Here is a 24,235-nt window from a genome sequence, read left to right on the forward strand (position 1 = left end):
CCTGCCAGCCCAAGCCCGAGCCAGGCCCCCCACAGCCACAGTGGAGAAGGATGTGGGAGGTTTGAAAGGGCAAAGGCAGGGAAATCAGCCGTGTTCAGTATCTGCATGGGACCCACCATGCCCCAGCTTATGGGAAGTGCTCACGGGTGATACCAAAGGTAAGGGTTCATTGTGAACACACCATAAAAAAAAAAAAAAAAAAGGCATTTTGAAGCAAATTGAAAAGAGCAGATGCCACCCATCTTTGAACATCTGACAGATGAAGCCTAGGCAGACACACAAATGCTTTAGGTCTTCCACTAGCTGAAAGGCAGCACCTAAAGTCTCATCTCCCCATCTCAGCTGCTGGCACAGGGGTTGGTGAGCTACTTTCACGAAGACATTTGTCCCATTCCAGCAGTTTATACAGGCCACTAACACAGAGACACAGATGCCACCAGCAAAGCAGACAGGCCAGGCTCTACAGAAAGAGGTCTGCTGCTCTCCCTGGCAGCTAGTTTCCATGGTTAAGCTTCATCCAGAAGTCAAAACTACCCATACCCAAAGTGAAAAAAAATCAGTTTAAAGCGAGCCCCATAGCACTGCACAGTCACCTTCCTCTTTAGAAAAATGCTGCTCTTCACAGATGTCTTCTGCTTGTTGAGATCTAAGACATGTTTGATCCTCTGTAAGAGACCACAGCCAGTGCCAGGCCTTGTGAATGCACAGATGGTGTGTGACACCACCAAAAACCATCCGGGGTCCAGGTAATCTGTGCCCGCAGCTGCCCTCTCACTCAGCTCCCTTTTGTCAATTCTTAAAAGCATTGCCTGATTCTGTTAAGTGTGATCTCGCTCCTATGCCAAACCAGTCAAAATACAATTCATTAGCATCAATTCTGTATGCTTTCTCCTCTGCTGCTGAAGACACAGCAACATCTCTGCAGGATCCAAAGTCCTGCAGGGACCACAACCATATCTGCAGCTACAGAAAAGGCCTCCTTCCCTTGCACTATTTGCACCAGCAAAGGCTCTTCAGAGGATGAAGCAACTAGAAAGCTCATGCCCTCCAGCTAACAGCCTACTCTATACTGAATGCTGAATTGAAGATGTGCTGAGACTCATTGTTTTCCTGCAGCAGTTTCCCCTCAATGATCCCAAAACTGCTTTCTCCTTCCTCGAGGACTCAAGGTCAGTCAGACCTTGGCAGCTGCTGAGGGTATTTGCTACAGGATGGCTTGTGCATATACAGGGCACATCTCTCAGGTGAATGGAGTAATGTGGATGCTTTATTAAATGAGTTGGTGCTTACCTGAACATATCCTCTAACCCTCATGCCTCATAACCTATTTGCTAAATGCAGTGTTTTCCACTTCAGTTGCACCTTTGCTTTTTTCCTCTGGGTAATTCTCTTTTTCACAGTATTTTCCACAATTCCATTCCTACTGCTAAAATTGGTATTATATCTTGTGGTAGCCCCTAATGATGGGCATCAATAAAACATGACCAGCCTCCCAAGTCTTTTGTTTTCCAGTCAAACATATATCTGCTTTCGCCCTTTGAGTACTATTCTTCTCTAAGCATCAAATCAGCTGGGGGCCTTCTGCATCACCACTGCTGGGCTGACATCATTTAGATGGATGTTGTGGGACCAGTCACCCCCAAGAGCTGCCTTCCTCTTTCATCATTTGGAGCTGCTCATCTATTACAAACATTTCCCTTTACATTCTCCTTCAAAGCTCTAACAAAAAATATTAATATCCCTATCAGATGCATTATATTTGTTGCACATTCTGAGGTACCTCTGCTCCACAGTTTTATTAGAAGCCTTTGTACCCATTAAGGCCTGAAAGAATGAGTGCCAGTGGCCTTTTGTAGGTTAATCCACAAGAGATCAAGAGAGTGCAAGACATTCCGTCTATTCAAATTACTCATTTTACAGTATAATAGTATGAATATTAATATTGTCCACTGAAAAACTGTGCTAATTAGGATGCTGGCAGTTTTCTGGACCACTGCCACCCAAAGTAAGCACTTAGAGGTACGTGACTACTCAAGCTGAAGTACCAAATTGCTGTGAAAGACAGCAGCACGCTCAGTTCTACCACAAGAGCCAAATAAATAACCAAAATAATTAACAAGAGAACAACCTACAGAGGGTTAATGTTACTTATTTTTCCTCTACTAAATTCAGTCATTGCCCTCTCTAGAAAAACAGCATTTAACCAGACCACAAATAATTTGCATAGCGCACATGTGCTAGCTGCTGGAAGGTTTTTAAGCAAACAGAACAAATGCCTCATTAATAACTAAGCACCAAGAAATGCAGAAATAATTTTGTACCAGACTACCAAAAAACAGTTTATTCTGCTGATGCTTGCTTCATTAAATACTATGCTCCTTTGATAAGACCAGTTTCAGCAGATGAGAAAATGGAGAAGGCAAGGTCCACATATGTACAAGGGCAGCACATACCTGTGAGGTTGTTGTATTTCAAACTTAATTTTTTTATGCAGGTTCTACAAGCTCAGAATGAGGCCTGGTCATTGGCACATAGATGATCTTAACAAATACGGTATTTGCTCTTTCCAGTTTCTGTGTCCGTTTTCTGTGTCTGTCTATACAACGGGTGTGCAATCTTCACCCTAGTCTGCTGATGTCAAGGTTAATCTTTGTTTTCTGCTAGTAACATGAAACATGAGCTATGGACCAGACACCAGTAAGACAAAAGGTATTTATGGACCCAATGAGTTGGGTGTCAGGAAACATCCTGCCACAGAGGAACCAAGCAGATGTGTGGTCCTGGGTACTGCTGACCCCAAGACACCACACTGCTAGCTCGCCAAAACTGCTTCAGATTTGCAAACGTACTTTTCTTCCACTATGGAATAAACCCCAAACCTTTCTGAAGTTTTTACAAGATTGAGATGTGCATCTAAGGGTCTGGTTTGAATGCAAACCCATAGGTTTTGCTTGCCGGTGCTGTTTTCCCAAGGTGGGGGAAAAGCACATTAGAGCCCTTGAAGCCTGCTTGCCTGCTTTTTCTGTTTCAGGGGAGCTCTTTTCCTTTGGGATCACCCTAAGCTGGGAACACAAACCCAAATTTCCCACCTGTGAAGTCACTGCCATGATTATAAAGTGTTGATGCCTTCTGCGCCTTGGAGAGGTTGTAGCCAAAACCTATTTTCACAAACTGGTGTTTCTCAGCACGGTGGAACTGACAAATCTTACAGTATTAACCTCTTGAGCATATTAGGAAATGCTAATTGTGGCTCATAGCCATTAGTAAAGAGGTCCAGCTGCTCTCGCAGGTCTTTCAGCAAAGCTTCCTGGCCCCATTTACCAAAGCAGAAACTTGAACACATCTGCTAAGACATGAGGACTTCACTTTCAGAAGCTCTGGGTGCCCTGACCCACAGCGTATGTCAACATGAGGAAGAGATCTATCAGCATAGCTGATGGTTAAGTCCCTTTTTGCCTCGATGGAAACTAAGGCACATAAACTTAAAGCCGACTTCTGCAAGTGCAGATGACTAAGGCCTCTGGTTTTCGACTCCCAGCCTGACATATGATGCTGCAGATGAGATTTTGCATATACACACATGGGCATGGAGTGAGAGAGAGGTTCAAACACAAAGAATTTCAGGCTGTTGAAGACCATCAGTAGGAAGCAGCTGCAGAAACCTCTGGTAATTCCGCCCATTACTCAGTACTTTGATGCTTAAATCTCTCCCTGGCCGCTATCACTTGTCACCAAAACCTAATCCTCTCTTTTCTGATTTCACCTCTGTCTTCTCTTTCCCGACATGAGTGCAAGGCATCTCTAATCTTAATTTCAGATGCACTTTTCATGATGTTGCATGTGTGTTATCTACAGCTGTCTGCACCCACCACCTATTTCTCCTTAAAGGACACTGCTTGACCTTGTAACAGCTTCCATGCCTCCAGCTTTAGAGGCTGAGACTTTCTATTTGAATGGATCACAAGTAATCACTTTTCTGTATCCATTATTAGCAGTGAAGCAGCTACCCAGAGAGCTCCTGCTTTAGTTTGAGGTTGGGTTTTTTTTCCCCTCTGAATGCAGCATTTTTCCCAGGCAGAGACATATTACGGCAATTCAGGCACTGACAACTGTGTAAATCACATCCCAGCAAAAGTTATTGATGACCTCATTCCAGTAAAGTATGAGATGATCAGACTGCCCCACGGTATTTTGATCATCTGAGAACCCTGAAATTGAAAGTCACAGGCTCCATTTTGCCTGGAAACCTAACAAAAGGCATTAACTGTGACAAAAGGCACTTAGAGCATTTCTCTTGAATTATCTCATTTTCACACCAGCAGTAACAAATACTCATTTTCTTTTATTAATACACTCTCCTTGCCCATAACTGTTCTCATTTTTTTAATTTTGAATTAAAATGCTTTAAAGTTATCGATTCCTTCTGCTGGAAACCTTTTCTTCTTTTTTCATTACTTTCTGTACACAGCCTCATTTTAATGATATGAACAGCAGATCCAACACAAGCACCCTTCTAGTAGACCCGTCTCCAGGGAGTCAACACGATTAAGCTCTCCTGTGCAAGAAGAGTCACATTCTGCTCCTCCACAATGCCAATGTGCTTATATTGGTGCTCTCACATCTTTTATTAAATTATGTAATTAACTTATTTCTCCTCAAGTGCCTTCCCAAATAGTTTGTGAACAGTCACCAATAAGAGAACAAAAAAACTCAAATACTTAGAGTACATGCTGGAGCTCTTGAGAGCATCTGCCCTTGCCCATCATTGGCTTTCTCGCCATGCAAACTCATCTACAGGCTCATGGAACACAAGTGATATTCCTTAGTACTGGGATATGGCTGAAGGTAGTGATTAGCAGAAGCTGATGCACATGCTGTAGTAGCTACAAGAGCCCTGTCTCCTCCCCCAGGGATGTGGGCTGCCCTTGCACCCCAGCTGGGGCTTCCCAGACCCTCTTCCCCATGCTGGGGACTCAGCCAGCAGAGGGATGAGGCTCACACGCTGCCCTTGTGCCAGCCTCTTCCCTTTGATTTAAATCCTATTGGTGACATGCTTAGCCCTCGCTAAATGCAACCCCAGGCACCATATCACAGGCTTAGGGCTTTTCTGAGAAGAAATGCAAGAGATCTGGAGGAAGAAAGCTTGTCTTTGTCACATGGGCAAGCCCAAAATTGCGCTCTTGCATCAGCCCTTGAGCTAATCCATGTCCCATGCTACATGCCCTCACTGGCTGCTGGCACTGCCCTGCATGCAAAACTGTATCTGCAGTAGAGCAGCATGGGAAAGGTAGCAGTTTTCTTTGGCCATGCCAAGTTTCAGCTAATACAGAAAGATGAAAGAACAATAAATAAAAAAATAGCAATAAATAAATAAATAAATACATGAACCAAAAGCAACCACACCACCCCCTCCCTCCAAACCACCCAAGAATCCCACAAACCAAAACCCCAAGTTAGTCGTAAGTGAGAAAAAGGCTGCAAGATAGAAGTGCAGCCCTGGTGCCATGCTGTAGTGATTAACCTGGGCAAACAAATACACTGTGCATGCTCTGCAGCAAAGCTACATGCAAATGATTCACAGAGCCCAAGTCAACCCAGGCTGAAGACATAACAGAGCTCCAGAGCAAGCCTCTCCCTGCCCCTAGTGCCCTTCCTAAGCAGAAGGCTGTAACCTGAATCTCCGTGCCCTGCACCAACACAGCATGCCAGCACAGCAGCATGCGTGCAAAATCCATTTACAGCCCTACAAGTTACATGGCAGCCAATGACAGAACCCTCCCTGTCCGTGCTGGCTTTTAAAGGCGAGGCAGTGACAGGCTTCACATCCAACTGCTCCTGTGGGGGCTGAACCCTGCAAGCAGTGGATACTGCTGCAGGGGGGCCATGCCCCAGGCAAGCAGCTCCCCTGCAGCACCCACTGCACCCGATTCTGCACGATGCTAAAGGTGGAGAACCCCAAACCTGCCATAACTGCTGTGGCTCTTCTACCCCAACAGAGCCTGTTCTTGGCCAATTAAAACAAAAAAAAAAACATCAAATACTGGAGGAGCTCTTTCAGTAAACCTTTGAGAGGCCAGTTTGCTGCTTGGCTGCTATAGATTTTAAGCAGATGCTGAGAATGTTCTGTGTGGCCAGGAGGACTCACCCACTGGATGATGCTCTTCAGTACCAGGGACCGAGACTTTGCTGCATTTTGGGCAGCTTCATGACTACAGCAAACATTATTTTCACAGAGTCCAAAAGCACAGTTTTATGCTGCATTTCAGAAGCTTGCTCCTCTAACATGAGATTTCCACTTCTTTTGCAAACTGCCCCTTGTTTTAGCCCTACTGGCACTCAGATAAACAATTCGCAATTCATCTGGAACAGTCTATTTACAGAGATTCTGCTGAATTGGCTGCCTTTCTATTAGTTATATAGAGAAGAAAAGGTTTGGCCTCGATCCTGGACCTGTTTAATTAAAGCGTGAAAGAGAAAATCTCAGCAGCACAGAACACGAAGGAATTTCCACTGTGCACCACCAGTACTGCCCACTTCAGCCCTAACCGTAGTAGTGCTAAGCAAATAAGAGACTAATGGTCAGTCCAGTGGTATCTGCAATTTTCCCTAAGCCCTGATCACTGCTTACACATGAATTTCTACCACTGTAAAACACAAAGATGCATTTCCAGCCTTTCATGTTGTCCCCCAGAGCTTCAAACTCTAAAGAGGTTTTTATGTACTGAACAGGGAAGAGTGAGGTTGGCTGGAGACTTCTGAATGCTCAAGTTAGATACATAATAAGGCATCATATTCTCAACTAATGGCTTTGCTCAGGGACAAACTGCAATACCAAGGAAAGTATTATCATAAACATTTATCAACTGCAAGACATGCTGGAGCACAAAAATCCCATATTTTCAAAAGAGAATGCAAAACAGGAAAAAAGAGTTAAGCTGGAAGGATGAAATAGCTCCCTATCTGCATCTCACCACTGCCAACACAGGGCTGGCCTCAGACACCCCAGCAGAAGAGGTGATGGTTTCTCCCAGCATATCCCCTCGCTCTATGGAGTTCAGCACCAGGCAGAAGCCCAGGGATGCTGGTGCCGTAGCCCAGGGATGGCACACTGTGTTGCTGACTCCCACAGATGCCACCAGCTGCTCAGCACTTGGAACCACACCACAAACTCAAGTCTCAACTCAATGCGTTTTGTAGGGATTCTTTTCTTTGTCATGTAAAAACAGTGAAATATTAGCATTAAACCTAGTAGATCTGAATGTGGATACAATGGTGTTGGAAAATGTGGGCAGAGACCTGAGCAATTAATGAAAAATGGGACTACCACCATGAACGTCCCACTGCAATGACTTGCTTTTCTTTCTGCTCCTTGGCGTGAAGCAACACAGCTTAATTCACAGCAGAGATACATGTGGGATTGCTCTCCACAGCCGTATCTCAGCTCTGGCTCTCCCAGGAAAGATCCGTCATGAGGAATTTAAAAGGAAAAAAGTCTGAAAGAAAAGTCTGCTTCGATTTGTTTTCTGTCACTGAGGTTACCACGTTCAAGCCTTCCCCAGCAAGTCACCTACAAGTTTTATTTTGTTTTAAATGAAAACCAGCACTGCCGCACAAGATGCTGATCCTGCTGCAGGCACAGACCCCCACCAGCCTGTATCCTGGCCGTTACACCCTCACTGGGGAAATCAAGGATAAATGGACAAGGCAAAGGAGAGGCCTTGGAACAAGGTCCAAGTTTTTCTTTCCAACCCTGTGCCTGGCACACTTTCCACTTCTTATACAACAGAATTTCTGGAGAAGGAGCTCCCATTCCATCATATTGAGGCCCCCATCAGAAATCCCTGCAGACACCCCAGGGTTGCTTGCCTGGATGGAGGAACCACCCTGAAGCTCACACACCAACAGCTATTGCAAGGAAAACATAAAGCCAGCCTGTGAGAAATGAGTGACACAAGGAGGCATCCACAAGTTGTTTTTTTTTTAATGTAGCTGTTTTCCAGCATAAGCCTGGTCTCATCTGATGTACATCCCATGCAGACAAACATAAAATACATTTCTTCAGGCTGACCCTGTTAATAACTATTTCTCAAGGGAGCAGAACACCTCTAACGAGCTAACACTACTTGTTTATTTGGAACTCAATAGCTAGACTTATTGAAAAAATATCCCCACCCACTGGGGAAAAAAAACTATATGATATATATATATATTTATATATATATAAATACATATAAGAGTTGCATCAAGCTGAGGTAACACCCACTGAAATGCGATCAGACAGGAGAGCAGTTTATTGCCCACTCCCTGCAGCCAAGGTGCAGCATCACCTCCAGCACGAGAGGCGTGTAGTGCTGATGGGTCTCACCCAAGTAAGGTGCTTCTGCCTCTTGTTCTTTAGTGCCCATGGAGAGCTAACAAAGCCAGCACAGCTTCCGGACTGGGCCTGTAGGCTGCTTTGTAATATTAATTATGGACATCTCAAATCAGATCTTGTCCTTTATGGAGCTCTCTCCCCTCTATGGCTTCCATTAACTCCATTAACTGGATTAACTCCCTGCCCCTCTTTGCCTCTACATGCCCAGGTTGTTTCAAGTATCATTTGCTGTCAGGTTCAGATTTACAGTGGATTAAAAAAAAGGCCTGCAGAATGCTATTAATTGTGGGACCTCACTGCCACAGGTTGCAAGCACCCCTACAGAACAGAAGAAACTGGGGCAGAGCAGCATCCCTCCACTCCGGGAGCTCCTGCTGTCGATACTGCTGTTGCTCATGGTGAGCCCCCCCAGCCATGCAACTAGTTTAACCAAATGACCCCAGAGGTTCCTACCCAAGTCCAACTGTCACACTTAAGCAGAGATTCACAGCAAGAGAAGGCCTGTCCAGCACCTAGATTCCTCATCCTCTTGCAGACCTGTGGGCCATAGCCGAGTCCACTGGATGCACCCCACACTTCACACCCTCTCTGCTAGGAAAACTAAGGCGATGCATGAAAAACAGGTACCAACACTTCTTTAAGAGCACTGCTCTGACTCAGTGGAGAGCAAAAAGTCTGGGGCAGGGAGGTTTGAGAATACAAGCAAGCCCTGGGACATCAACACACATGTCTGTAGTGCAGCCTAGCCCCAGGGAGATGACCAGTGGCAGGGACCAGTGAGCCTCGGGACAGCACTGGGCACACAGACAGGAATGCTCTGCACCTACAGACAAACACTAAGCTCCACATCCCCACCAGGGCACAGGAAGAGGGGTGGCCATGCCACTTCACCTTGCTTCTGGTACCACACAGGAGCCCCACATCCATCACCAGCTGATTTCAGTGCTGTCTGAAGGCCTAAAAGACCTCCTTCTCAGCCACCTATGCAGGGAGCCAAGGGAGGCACATGCTGGGGACAAGTACAGCATAGTGAGAATGTGGGGATGGAGCTGGGCTCCCAGCCATACACTTCCATGAGCACATTCAAACACAAGATTTTTGAGACCTAAACACACATACACACACAAAAATAAAGACTTAAACAAGAAAAAGAAAAAATAAAGTTAGACCAATCTGCCATTCTTAGGGGAGAAAAACCCACAACATTTGGAAGCAGGCTGTGTTTGCTTGGCACTTTCCATCTTTAGGTAATTAGTGTAAAGGGCTTCCCAGGTAAACCTAAGAATAAACTGCAGATTTCAAGAGAAACACACTTCTCTCTACAGTAAGGCTTCAAAGCCTAACCAGGAGAAGAATCAGAGCTCCAACTGGCTCCCTGTAGGCACTGCATGCCTTCAAGTCTTGAGGGTCAGCTGTAAGTCAAGCTGCATCAGAATTTGAAAAGATATATAAAAAAACTACAAGCAAGAAATGCCTCTGAAAACAAACACTCCAGCATCTGTGAACACCTCAAATACACAGTCTGGACCAACGTTTACAGGCACTGCTTCCCCCATTACCTTCTGGAAACCTTCCAAAAAGTCCTTTCCTGCCTTCTTAGCTGAGAGTGGCACTTTCAGAGGTAGGAGGAACAAAACACCTCCCAGCTCCAAAACCTACTTTCAGTGCTTCTTTAGACTGCTCTTCTCAGCTGGCCTTCTGTTCTTCTCTCCTTTGGGAGCACCTTCCAGCTTCTTCTCACCTTTTGCCTTCAAACAAAACAAGGGGCTCCTAGCACAGCACTTCCTCACAGTTGGCTTTCCAGTGCTGGTACCACCAAGCAGCTCCCAGGTCTGCTTTCCCAGACCACCCTGGCATGGCCCTGTTTCCAATTTTACAGGAAGAGGGCTGAGGACAGGGATGGAGAAAGAGATGTCATTTAGCAAAGGTTACTGGAGAAGTCTGCAGCACCAAGGACTTGGCCCTACGTTTCCTATACATTGCCCTAGGCTCCAACTCATTTGACTAACCTGGTAATTGTTCGATACCATGAATGAGTTAACAACAACAAAAATCAGCAGGTACCAGCTTCTACTTAGAGCAAGATGCTCCTCATCTGCTGCCTTACAGCCCAGGGCTAACATTAAATCAATCTATACTGACAGCAAATGACTTTTGTAATCCACCTGAGTCTTACAGCATCCATACCTCACCCGCTGGCTACAAGGCATGGCTTTACAAGCTACTACATACCATCATTGTTCAGATATTAGTGCGCAGAACAATGAAACCTGCACCTCCTGAAAGGGAGGGATGCTTTCACATGCAGTAACTCCAGTTCTGAAAGTTGGCTATCTTCTAAACAGCTCTCCGCACACCCCCATCCCCCAGGTTCAGCAATGCAGAGCGTAGATGGGTACCCAAGTGCATCACCATGAGCAGACCCAAAGAGCCTGACAAAGTCAAGGGACTTTGAGCAGCCTCAAGATCAGCCACACAAGCACAGAGCAGCCTGCCAAGTCACATGAACCAATTTCTCCTAGGGAGCTTGAAGACCTCTAGACAGCAAGTCTTCTCAGACCTTAGTATTAAATATAGCTATGTGCACCCACATCCTCGCCTTCCCAGACTGTTCTGCTGTGGCTCTGCTTGCATAAAACAGGACCCTCATCCAGCAGCACTGGTCCTCACCATGAAACCTATGGATACTGGGATTCTACAGCCAACCTGTGAACTGGCCCACTTTAACTGTCCTCACAGAATACATGAGAAAAGACAGGTAAGAGCTCCCAGTCCAGTCACTCTTACAGGATAGGAGAAGGTGGTACTGGACATTGCGCTCCATCACATCCTCTGCAGAGCAGGGGCTTGTATAGATCATCTTCCAATGCCCAATATGGAAGGAGAGGGCTCTCCTTACATCCCCATCCATGCCTGGCACACACACAAACAGCACTGCAAGACCCACCACCGTGTTCCCCATGCTTTACAGCAAACTGTTGACTTTACTTAGCATCTCTGATGTTCACTTTTCCCCCCCCTATGCAATTGTAGATATTTTTTTGTCCTGCAAAATTGTGCAGTATTTACAGAAGCAGAGCATCCAGTAATGCAAGGACAGCAGACAAATGTCACTTCACAGATGCATTGGTCTGCTCCTGACCTTCACCCTGCCCTTCCCCATCAAAAACTTTGGAGGCAGGCAGAAGGGAATAGAGATTAAAAGGAAGGCAATACAGGAACATTTTTAATCACCTTTTAGAACCTGTGTTCTATAGGACTGAAATGTAAAAAGCACCTTTAACAGCAAAGCTAATGTGACATATTGTTGTGTAGGTGTGTGTGGGCTGGTTTCTTGGGGGGAGGGAGGGAAAGCTGAGGGCTCTCTGTGTTTCAGAGAAATGAAGCAGCACAAGATGTACCAGTTGCTCTGGTAACAAAGCTTTCTCTTTTTTTCAGAGAGAAAAAAAAAAAGAAAGGAAGAGTGCAACATCATTTCATCATTTTAAGCATTTTCCAGTTCAGATTTCCCTGCCTGCATGGCAAAAACAGCTCCACATTTCAGAAATACACACACTCCACTGCAGTCAGCAAAGAAAGGACCTTCTCTTCTAGAGGTATTTTAACATTGTAGGGAAGCTGATAAATGGAGTTTGCCCATTTTCCTTCTGATAACGCTGGCACACATTATCACACACCAGTATGCCAGGCTAGCCCAGCCCCTTCCCACGACCCAGTAAGAGCTGGTAAAATCCCAGCACCATGTGCAAGCCGGTGTGTATGGGAGCAGCAAAGACCCCCCATCCCCAGTGAGCATCCTCACACAGCAGTACCACTATATCCTCTCTGCTGGCATAGGGAGCCAACCCACCAGAAACAACAGCTTAATATTTAATATTGATCTTCTAATACGAAAGGATTATAAGGCAGCTTGTAAATCTTGCACATCCATTCATACTCGCATGGCCCTTACATGACCTTGAAGATGCCAAATGGTCACTGCCTGCCCATGCGGGGCTGTACCTGGATATGGATGTGAGTGGGCCCAGTCACCACAAATCCATTCCAGCAGAAAGAAGAGCCCTGGATGACGCATGTCAGCTCAGCTCTAGGTAACTGCTCTGCTGCCTGGGGTTCTTCCTTGTTCCAGCCCCATGAAACAGGCTCTTTGTGCAGCACCAAACCAAGGGAAAAGCCAGGGAGCTACCACATGCCTGCCTTAGTTTGTAGTGACCATCAGACCACAACGATGATGGGTGGATGTACACCCACACATGCAGTTACACTCAGTCTGCCCTGCCATGCAGCAAAAGCAACCCCTGAAGAGGTTGAAAACAAGATTAAGGACCCAAACCCAAGGACATGACACTGAAAGAGCCTATCCAGCTCAAGTCACACCCAACCCCACTACACCACATTTCATTTTATAAACAACAAGGGGGTGGGAAAAGAGAAATGCTTACAATACATCTTCAAATGCAATAGCTGACTGTCTAGTGTTAGAGGTGTTTGTTTAGACTGCAAGATGACAGAGCTCTGAATTCCTTTAGCAGCTCATGAAAGTGAGCTTCAGGTGCCCTCAGCATGGTCAGGACCAACACACAGCAGCCACCACCACAGGACGGTGTTTGGAAGATGGGTGGGCAGCAGCATGCCCCTGTCTGCAGTCTGCGTGGTTTGTGTGCATTCAGCTTGGTCTCTCAAGCAAGGCTCAGCAGTCAGTCCTTAGCTATAAAAGCTGTGTATGTAAACCAAAATTAATTCTTTACAGCAACAATCCCCAGGAAATACTGTGTGCAGCATGGGAACTTCTTCCACACAGCTAAAAGCAACTTTGATTAATTATCAAAACCATTGACCATCAGCCTTTCAGAAAGGGAGACAATAAAACAAGTGATTATTAACGTCATTCTTGACTCAGGCTAATTAGCTGAACTGCTAATAATGACCCAGGAACCTGCAGAGTCTCTGTTCTCAACAGGGCTAATGCAAGGGCCCAGCCCTTGATCAGCAGCAGTGGGGCAGAGCCAGACCTCAGGCAGGCAAAGCACAGCACACACTGCACATTAGTTATTTTCTCATTCCTTCTCTCATAAAAAGGTAAAAGAAAACAAAAAAAAATCTCCTACAGGCCTTTCTTTAGCATATTCTCCTGCTACCTCACCTATAGTGGTAGAATGCCCAAGGGTGCCATGAGGATGGATGACACTGTGCAGGGCAGTGCACAAACAGCACCCAGGAGGGCAGGGTGCGCATTACCATCCTTATTCGACATCTGCAAACTCCAGGACAATATCAGTGAGAATAGACATGGGCCCGGGACATTGTCAGGGGTTTGATTTAGGGATCAAAGTGTCCCAGCAGCCCTGCTGCTCCCAGCTCCCCAGCAACAGGCAACCTTGGATTTCAAATGTTTTACTCATTTTCTCATACCCACACACCTCATTATCTTCATCTACTGGGTCAAATCTGGAGATGTGAAGCTGGCGGGGCTCACCTCCAGGTGGATTGATCCTGGCTTCTGGAAAATGTCGGTTGGGTAATCACTAAATAAAACCTGACAAAATACCTTGGGATGCCCCATGTATTGTACCCCAGACAAACATGACACAGTGCAGCACAGAACAACTGCTGGCAGGGGACAGCAACTGCTTGTGACCAGTGGCCTGCCTAGAGGTGTCTCATGGGAAGTGACCCCTGCTCTGTGACAATGGTGGACGGGCTCCCTGGGGAGTGACAGCTGAGAGACCTGCGGTTTGAAGATCCCACACACTCTAATTTAGAGGGCAGAGTGCTGCTGTGTAATGACTTAGCAATTATATGGCATTTACCAGCTAATTAAACAATCAATAGTTATTGTACAGTTATGGAGTTAGCCCACAGTAGTCTATCTTGTAACCTGTAAAATAAAGGCTTACAATAATATCCTGCTTTGGTGACACTGTGCACAGGCTGCCATGTACATGTCCACGGCTAAGCAGGTCCAAAACCACCACGGGATTGCTTTGGGTTTTAATATTTTCAGTGCAGAATAAGCAGCATACTGCATGTCTTTCCCAGCCTTGGTAACCATCTGCTGGAAAGGTATTTCTGAGTAACCTAGTGTCTTTTTACTTTCAACTCCTGTATTTACTGGTGTTTGACACACTTGCAGTTGTGGCCCTGATTTACTCAGGCAACCTAAGCATACACAGTATTTTAAGGACTTCTTCCTTGCTTTCAAATGCAAAATAGAGATAAGCAGTAATAATAATGTTCTGTAACATAAAACCAGCATTTCCTCACACTTTAAACAATGCTCTAAAGGGTCTTAGTGATTTTTGTGTTTACAGTTTTGCTTTCAGCCATCAGCTACCTGCTAAAAAAGCAGAGGCAATGGCTCCATTCCCCAGGTCCAACTCACTGTCTTCCTGTTAAGTCATTTCTTTAAACACTTTAAAAAAAAGAGAATCCAGGGACACAAAAATCCACTACTGCAATAACGTCTGGCACAGGAGCTAGCAAGCTCTCAGCCTTTTATCAAAGCCAGTTTACAATCTGTAACATGAGATGCAGAACTATTAGAAAATAAAGAAAAGCTTCCGATTCAATTAGAGAGATAACCCGTCACCAGTGTAGCCCTGATTAAAATAAAAATCAAGCTATTCACAAGAGATTGTTAGGCATCGAACAAGGAATGTTATTACTCTCTGCATTTATCTGCAGTGAAGAGCTTGTGGTTGGGGTTAAAGGAGGGAGAGCAGAGCAGGTCACTGCTGAGGGCTCCTGCACCGTTCAGGTGTCACTGGGGTATGGCCAGAGCTGGGAAGCACCAAAGTCACATTTTAACCTGCTGTCCTGAGCAAAGAAAACCCTTTACTTGAAAATACAGAGATCAAGCCGAGCAAGCTACCTCTGCCTCTGGAGCACAAGCCTCAGAGAACAAGGCTTTGATTTACAGAAGCACTCTGCACTACCTTGAAAGGGATCTTCAAATCATGGCCCAGAAAGAAGGATCAAAGAAACTTGTGCAACAAGCTTCATCCTAGTGTCTCTGCTTCAGCAGAGGGTGCACTCCCTTTGGGAGCTCTTAATGTGCACCAGACTTGGCCAATTTCTTTTCTCCTACAAGCCAGGAGCAGGCATGTGCTGTGGCAGGGCTTCAACCCTCTCCAACACAGTGGGCCCTAAGGCTGACTCCATGAACCACTGCTCTCCAATTGCTTCTATTACTGCAGTACTACCAGACATTTTCCAGGCTTCCCACCCTGCTGGGTTGCAGTGTCATTCGTCACCAAAAGTTTATCCCATGGGATCAATGAGAGGTTTGTGCCTCACACGTCCCTCAAGGTCCTGGGCAGGCCAGGTTACCATCAGGAAAACCTGTAGTCTCTAACACAAATATGGCCATGCAGCAGTAATAGAGCTGGCTGCTAAGTCAGGTTTTCTGAGGGAAAAATCAGGGCTGCAGCCCTGTTTTGGCAGTCTTGCAGCACATAAACAGGATGCTCTCCTCTGCCTGGAATAAGCATCTCACTTCTGCCTCTTTCTGCCTCTTCCCAACAGAAGAGTTGATCCTCTTGCTTCAGAGAAACACCAGCCACGCAAAGGAGTGGTGATGCTCACTCAGTGACCAGACATAGCAGAGAGGGCAGGGGCTGGACCTTCAAAGCTTGGGCTAAGAAGCCAGCACCAGAACACGCATCACAACAAATTACACTTCCCACATCTGAAAATACAACTAGAGCCACACACAGGTTCTAAGAGGACAGCAACGGTGCACCTCAAATAGCACGAGCACAGAGGAGTGGGTCACCATTCCTGAAGGTATTTAAAAGATGTGTAGATGTGGCACTCTGGGACATGGTTTAGTGGTGGACTTGGCAGTGCTGGATAAAAAGTTCGTGATGGACTTGATGATCTTAAAGGTCTTTTCCAACCTAAACAATTCTATGAATACCCCAGCCCCACCTGAGATGGGTTTGAAATAGCAGTGAAACAATCATCCCACTATACAGGACATTGCCCCTAGGTATGGACCACATTTAAAGGCTGTTTTAGAAGGAAGGCAGCAGGTCTGTGTGTCTTGAAAGCTGATCCATTTGTTTTACTGCAAGAGATAAATACAGCAATGGTATCTGGAGGAAAAGAATCACACGAGATCTTATTTCCACCCTGCATTTAGGGTGGGACACCATAAACAGTTATATATGCTTTATATCAAAGTCTCCTTTTGTTTATAGAGCGGGTGCTACTTCAAGACTTCAGCTTAAGGAAGCTCTGAAGTCAGTCCTAGCCTGAACTCATACCTCAGTACTTACTAATTTGGTTTGGACAGAAGCGTTTCCCCCTCCACCCCCGTCACCATCCCGTCTGGCACCAGGACCAAGTGAATCACACCAAAGACAATCCGATTGCTCCAGCACGTTAAAAACAGTTAAGAGAAAGATTTCTTTCCTATACAGCAGGAGAAAAGTGGAACACAGAAGTGCTCACCTCCCAGAATGCCTATACTTGGGGTATTTCTGGGTGCTTTACCCCACTTTGAGGTTAACACACAGACACACCAGAAGAATCAAACAGAGCAAGATGAAACCCGATCAGCAGAGCCATGCGACCAGTAGTGCCAGCACCAGCTAGCTTATTTCCCTTTTCTGCTCTCCACAAAAACATGATGCTTTCAAAAGGCTGTTAAAGGCGCATAGTTTCCACAGATTGTTAGAAATATGCACCAGTTAAAATTAGGTCACCCTCTACCATTATTCTAGCAGCTGAGAAAAGAAGCAGTTCAGAAGCGAGCTCTCATGGCAGGGAGCATACCATGGAAAAACAACAAGTACCCGAGGGGGAAGTTCCTTGGAATATAAGCTTGATAAGAACAGTTTTAGGTGGTTTGGTTTTCCAGGGTTTGGTCTGGTTTTTGTTTGTTTGCTTGGAGTTTTTTTTGTTGCTTGGGGTTTTTCTCTTTTGTCTTCAATTGGTTTTGTTTCTTGTTTTTTAAACGTATTCCAGTTCAAATATTCACATATTTAGAACTCCAGAAGTTCCAGTTCATCTTCAGTTCACTTCAGTCCCTCTGTCCCCATACTGATGGAATTGGCCTACCACAGCAGGAGGATGAGGAAACCAGAATCCAGAATAAGTATTTACTGACAAGTAGCTTTTTAAGCACCCTTCTCCTCTTCAGGAGGAGCAGCTCACTGTCTTTTGCCACAGGAAAGGGAAGAGCTGTGGTTCCAAAGTAAGAGCATGTGAATATACTCTTCTCTACAGTCAAATGATAATAAAGGCATGACAGATAAACAGGCTCTCTGTGTGCATGCACACGCACAAGTACACGTATATACAGAACTTGTGCCCATGTGTACAGAAGTTTTTGGAGCTGGGGGAGCTACCGTCTCCCAGCAGACCCAAATATTCAGCAAATTCTTCACGCAACTGTGCTGAGAACCATTTCCCCACCATATATTGAGTGTAAATAAACCCAGACTTTGAAATAATTCAAACCCTCCCCAGCTCAACAGGAGTCATGCACAAAAAGACCCCACCAAGAAAACAAATCCATAAAGTCTGGACATTTTAAATATTCTTGTAAAGAAGTTCATGGGTTTGAAATTCTGTTCTCCATGGTGCCCTCACTGTTCTCATTGGGAGATCTGCTTCCAGGTGTTTATAGAAATTTAAAGCAAGCCTACTGACTATTGTGTATTTAATCCTGCAGCAGGTTTCTGCGGGTGGAAAGGGTGGCAGCCAGCCCACGTGCGAGCAGAGCACCAGACTGTAGCAAATTCATTTGGCAGCCTATTGCAGCTGTAAAACTCAGCTTTTAGAAGAGATCAAGATTTATCTATTAAAGCACAGACTTTTCACTCCCTCCTCATCATGCAATCAATAAAAAGCATGGGGGAAGAGAAAAAAAGAAAGAGCTATTTATTTTTTGTGACAGCTTCAGAACTATTATGAATTGCTTATTCTAAAAGAGCTCTGTGTGCTACATGGTGCTTGCACACAAGACCAAAAAGACGGAGTTCAGCAAAGCTTCTTATCAGGCCTGAAACAGGTCAAACCCAGCCAAGATGATGTGCTAGGATGCTCCACATTCAACACGTAACTAAGACAAATGGGATGACTTCAGGTGAAGCCCTTACCTTATATACCTGCCCATAGGTACCATTGCCAACAAGTTCCACCAGTTCAAAGATTCCTGCAGGATCCTAAAAGAAAAGGAAGGGAAAAAAAATAAATGCTCAGCGTGTTTTAAATGTAATAGGGATTCTGATATTAAAACTTATGTTTTCTTATGCATCAGCTTTGGAATAAAACAAGCTAACAGGCAGGATGCAATTTCTCACTTCAAAACAGAGTTTTCCAGGTATGTTCCTGATGTCAGCAGCATTAGTGTTACTCGGCCTAAGCACGATTTTTTGTTTGGTGCATTCGGCCTTTGACATTCTGGTTTATCAACTGAGACAAGTAGATTTAGGGCAGCACTACATGAGTGCACAGTGATTTGGAAGGTAGCACTGAAGCACCAAAACCTATCCCCAGACCTCCCTCCACCCAGTGTGTGTTCTACTAGGGAAGGGCAGTCGCACACAAGTGCACACACGTGTGAAAGCTGGAGCACAGCCACCAGCACAGTTAAACTGATGATACAAGCAGAGAGGCACAAGGAAGGGTGGGGACAGAATAAACCAGTGCTGCTATTTTCTCCTCTAGGTGGGTTTTCCTCTTCCAAAAGTTTTATTTATACTCTTCTTCTCCTCCTCCCATACTCATCACTCCAATTTCAGATAGCACAATCCCCCTGGAAGCTGGCAGATACAAAGGCATGACAGCACTTGAGGGTCTGTGCACCCACCACCCACAGCACTGGTGAACCTGGCTCCCACCATCCACCTATCATCCCTAGTGGATTTTTAATCCCTTGAGCTATTGAATGACTTGGCATGCCATGAGCAAAGGACTGTCAGCTGCAATTCGAGAGAGTGCAGGCGGGTCAAGTAATGGCTCCAACAGGCAAAGGAGGATCAGCCAACAGCACTCCTTAGGAGACAGGAGAGGGACACCCACCACCATGCTACGGACATAGAGGCATAATTTATTACAGAGCCTGCATCAGCTTAAGAGGACTTCTGGGTTCAAAAGTCAAACACTGGCTCTTCGTGAGCAGCTGAGGAGCAAGGTTCAACATACTAATAACACCACAAGTAAATTAATCCAAGTCTTGATGTGACTGAGGCAGCTTTCTGCCCAGCCCAGAACGCATACTGTCACATACCTGCCCGGGTTCGGCACACCTCCACAGCAGGGTCACTGCAACCCCTCTGATCATCCTGTGTTTAGAAATGCCACACGCCACTTCTGCCTGTTTCTCCATCACATGAGCAGCTTCCCAAGGCTGCCATGTGGGAAGCCCCAGAGAGCTCCAAAGGCAGGAGCATCAGCTCAGTCTGTGGTGGGACCAACTGCAGCAGAGGTCAGGGGAGCAGTACTGGAAAAGGTTTGGAAACCGCTGAGGACACATCTGCCCTGATGCAATGGGATGCAATTTCCCAACTAACCTTCAGCCAGACACTTGGCACCACAGGTAAAGCTGTGGCACAACAGGGTTCCAGCACCCAACATCCATGTGGTGGCTTTACTGATTTGGTACCAGGCAGCAAAATGCCATAAATGAGTGGGAAAGGGAACCGGTGGTACACTGGGCTTCCATGCTGGGTGAGAATGGAAGGAAGGAAAAACATGGCAGCAGCTGCTGTATATGCCTTGAGTTTTTTTCTTAAGGGTTGTTCTCTGCAGTACTGAAACAACTCTTAAAGAGGCTTTTCCAGTGCTACAAGTATATCTATTTTTGAATATTCATTAGGAGATTAAGGGAGAAGGAAGCTGTGCCTAGGGCAGATGATCAGGGGGTTCAGAGAAACATCCAGGGATGTAGCTGACCGTTTTTTGATAAAAAGAACTCCTTTTTCCAATGTGTTTCCAGGCTCCTTCCATAAATCTTCAAACCAAAGAGAACACCTTCCCACCATTCCAGGCCACTTCTCACTCCTCTAACATGTGTCAGATGTGGTGCAGCAATTTTAGGTTTATCCAAGTCCATCCATCACCTACCAGCCTCATGCCTGTCCCCGCGCCACCATCTCGCTTTGGCAAGGGCAGCTCTGTGCTGGCCAAGGGAAGCTCACGCCCAAGGAAAGCTTTCCCCCACGGCTCCCACCATCCACAGCTCCTGCTCCAGCTCCCACATGCAGAGCAATTTCTCTGCTGCATGTCCCCCTTCATCCTGCTTTCTCTCTGCATTTTTCCAGAAGCTTCACCAAGGTAACTGGGCATCGGCACAGTGCTGAGTGACACTTCTCCCCTGATTGCTGGCACAAGCAGCCCAATCTCAGCACAGCCATGGCAACACACTGGGAATGCCAGCAACACGCCGTCAGCAAGCAAAACCATGCTGCCCTCCTCGGCCTTGCTCCTTCCCATGCAGCAGGCAGCTGAAGGGACAACACCTGTCCCCAGCAGCTACTGTTAGTGCCCAGGAGTAATGTGTCATCAATGGCTCTTCCAGAGCAGACACAGCAGAGGACAGGGTGGGTGGGCAGTGGGGGATATCCCTCTTTCCACTAGCCTCCCCTGGACCAGTTCCTACAGAGAAGAGCTTTGCATTTCAATAGCTGCTGGGGAGTGGGGAACAGGTTGTCCCTGGTACCTTGTGCCCCTCAAAGCCCCAGCTCAGATGCTTCAGGAGGGTACCAGAGAGCAGTGACCACAGCTTGGGCAGGCTGGAGTGGGCAGCAAGAGCAGAAAACATGGAGGCACACTGCATGGAAGCTCTTCTGTTAGCAAGGGAAAAAGAAATCCACCCTGCACAGCTCTGACCAGGGACCAATCCAGGCCAAGCACAGAGTAATCTCAGACCAAATATAGCCTGTGCTGTAGATCTGGGCTTGCAGCAGCGTGCTGCATTGCACTTGGCTGGGGGTGGCCTCAAAGCTCATTACACACAGCTGCTTCCAACATAGTGCTATCACCTTCTGCTGATGCCCTCTTCCCCATGGAAGAAGGACACACAGTCAGTGAGGCTGCAACCCTCCTGCCACAGCAGCCTCCTCTTTCCACACCCAGACTGCCTTTAGAAATACTACTGATTTCAATTTTTTATGGAAAACATCTGAACTAAATAGGAAGCACACAAATAAAAGGAAAAAATGAGGAAAAGAAGATGCACTGTTTAAAACAGGGGGAAAGAACCAGCATTTAAGACAAACCCACAATAATCTTCAGCTGTACACAGAAAAGGATTTGTACAGTTGTAGTAGCAGAGGGCTCTGTGAAGAGCCCTTATACCAAGGTATGGTCCTTCCCTCCTCCCTGCCAGAACAAAGGAGGTGACCAGAAAGGCAGGCAGGAGCAAGAGGAGAGGTAAAATTCAGCACCAGCTGGGGCTGTGTTCAGGAGACCTTGATCCCCATGTGCCTCAGCAAGGCAGAGCTGATTTCAGACCACATCAGCTCCAAGCACTAGAAATTAAAACCTCCCCCTGGGTCCATAGGGGCCAGCAGCACCATTTGCCCCCATGACACGTCTAGGAGGGGCAACCCCCACACCCAGGCAGGATTTGCCAAGGGACATTTGCACATCACCCCTACCAGCTACTCCTGTTTTAGGCCTGCAGCAATGCACAGCTAGACCATTTCCTGCTAAGGAAAGGAGTTTATTTTTAGTTTAAAAAGTAAGCTTTGCAGGCTCAGCACCCTGCTCCCAGAAGAGCCCAGCTGCAGCTTTCTCCATAGGAAGGTGCCACTGGCCCCAGCACAGCCACTTTCCCACCCTGGCACACAAAGCCCCGTTGAGGAGTTACTCAGGATTTGTGCCAGAAGACACAGGAGCAAACTGAGGCATGGGGCTCTTCACAAAGCAACAGAACACTCAACAAGAGCATCTTTCAGTTGCTCATGGGATAGGAAATGTTTTATAGTGGCACCCAAGGAAAGGGCTGCGCAGACCCAGTGGTCCTGCAACCAGGAACAGGCTGGCACCTGAGTTCTCCCATGCTGGGATCTGACCCTGCTTCCACAGGTGCAGCCATAAGAGGCTTAAATTCAAGAAGGAAATTGTTATGCTCCTCACCCACCTCCCAGGAAAATCAGTGGTACTAAAGTCTTGGCAGCTAAAACCAGTCTGAGATGCAGAACAAGGCAAGAGCGTCATCTTTTCCATCAATATCTTGGGGGAGGGGAAAGAGGGAGTCCACTTTATTTCAATAAACAGTATATTTAAAACCGCTGCATTATCAGAAAAGGGACTTCTGTACGTGGATGATAAAGCAGGATGCATCCAAACTTCAGCAACAAAACATGCATCCTTTTTGAAGGCCTTATCAGCATGGAGCACACAGCAGAGGGGCTCCCAGCAGTAGGATGCTCCCAGTTAAAACCACTTGCTCTGTCTAACCCAGATCCTAGCAAAACTAAAGCTGAAAGACTTTCTTGCCTACACTATGACATCTCAACAAGTCCAAGGCACAAAAGAGCCAACACTTTGCTTGAGAAGACCATTTAGAGAGTAATAGCCATATCCAGGGCTAAGTCAGCTAAGGTTTGAGGGCCACAGGTGTTTAACAGTGTTGGCTATGGTGACCACTGAGTCAGTCAATCACCAGTTCGCAGATCATCAGTTAGATGTCCTTAAATAGTCCTTAAATATAGCCATGCAGATGTCCACAAACAAAAGGTGCATTTAGACACAGTCTGTACACCAAACTTGCTTGTTTTCCTTGAAGAAGCCTCATTTTTCTCCCTTCTAGCCCACACAAAAAGTATGTAACAGAAAGGGTATATGAGGGGACAGCAGAGAGATGCTTGGAGGGAACTGGGGGGCACACCAATTAAACCACGATTGCTGTGAATGCATTGGAGGGGAAATGAGAGATCAGAGGCTCCATAATCATTGTGCACTTAGTCCCCCAATTCTGAGCAGCTAATGACAACTTCCAGCCAAAAATCACGGAGATAACCCGTCATTAAGCAAATGTTATAACCCTAGAGAAGGAAAATGCACTGTTAACTGGAGGCAGCACGCAGTTATGGGTCAGTAACAGAGGAGCATCCCCAGGCACTAGTTAGCTGAAGCAACCCCATGGCACTAGAAGGGGTTTTTTAATCTTCACTAAGAATAAAGCTTGTGAACGAATGTTTCCAAACATCAGGATTTTACAATCCTCTGCCTTACAGCTCCATAATAAACCAGCCTCAACAGGAGACCCCATTAAACTGATCAGGCATCCTCAAGAGCCAAAGCAGGCTTACAAAGCTATTTAACTCATGACCCTCAATACTAGACCCAATTAGCTCCATCTGTGTGCAGGTGCCTCTGCTTAGACAAGTCCTGGTGGTCAAAAGGAGAGATTCTGGCATTGGGAAACACCAAGAGGTCATTCTACCCAAAGAACTGGCTCTTGTAAAAAAATGGCAGCGCAGGAGAGCTGTAATCCCATCCAGCATCACAAAGTTTGGCACGACGGCAATGGACACACTCTCCCCATAAGCAGTGTCTTGAGATCTGGTGTATGGAGAAAGTCGAGTCTTCTAACTCACCAAGCTCCACACAGGAGAGGAAAATCATTAATTTAGAGTGTGAGAAAGGTTTTGCAAGAAATGCAGAGACAAAGCCCTTCAGCAGTACAGTTTGATACATAAAATTGTCACTGGGGCAATGTATTTCTAATTATGCAAAACATAATTACGAGACCAAGTATAATCATCAAGCCTTTAGTTCTCATACTACATACTTGCCTAGGTTGTTTCCCAAGGCCAAATGCCCAAGCTAGCCCATGCTCTAGGAAGCCATCCTTCACATTAGCAAAGTCAAAAGCTCTGTACACAGTCATGCATATCTCCC

At 46.1% G+C, this 24,235-nt stretch overlaps 1 protein-coding gene across 5 annotated transcripts in view; it reads right to left on the reverse strand.

Moving 5' to 3' along the window:
* TNIK (TRAF2 and NCK interacting kinase) overlaps positions 1-24,235 on the reverse strand; it is a 161,369-nt gene that overhangs the window by 114,936 nt on the left and 22,198 nt on the right. For all 5 annotated transcript variants that reach the window (XM_031047057.2, XM_031047058.2, XM_031047056.2 and 2 more), the window contains exon 2: positions 18,481-18,546. In XM_031047057.2, the coding sequence (XP_030902917.1) occupies positions 18,481-18,546 (66 nt within the window). The remainder of the gene's footprint in view (positions 1-18,480; positions 18,547-24,235) is intronic.

This window comes from Melopsittacus undulatus, chromosome 6 (genome assembly GCF_012275295.1).
Source record: "Melopsittacus undulatus isolate bMelUnd1 chromosome 6, bMelUnd1.mat.Z, whole genome shotgun sequence".
NCBI classification, from domain to species: Eukaryota; Metazoa; Chordata; class Aves; order Psittaciformes; family Psittaculidae; genus Melopsittacus; species Melopsittacus undulatus.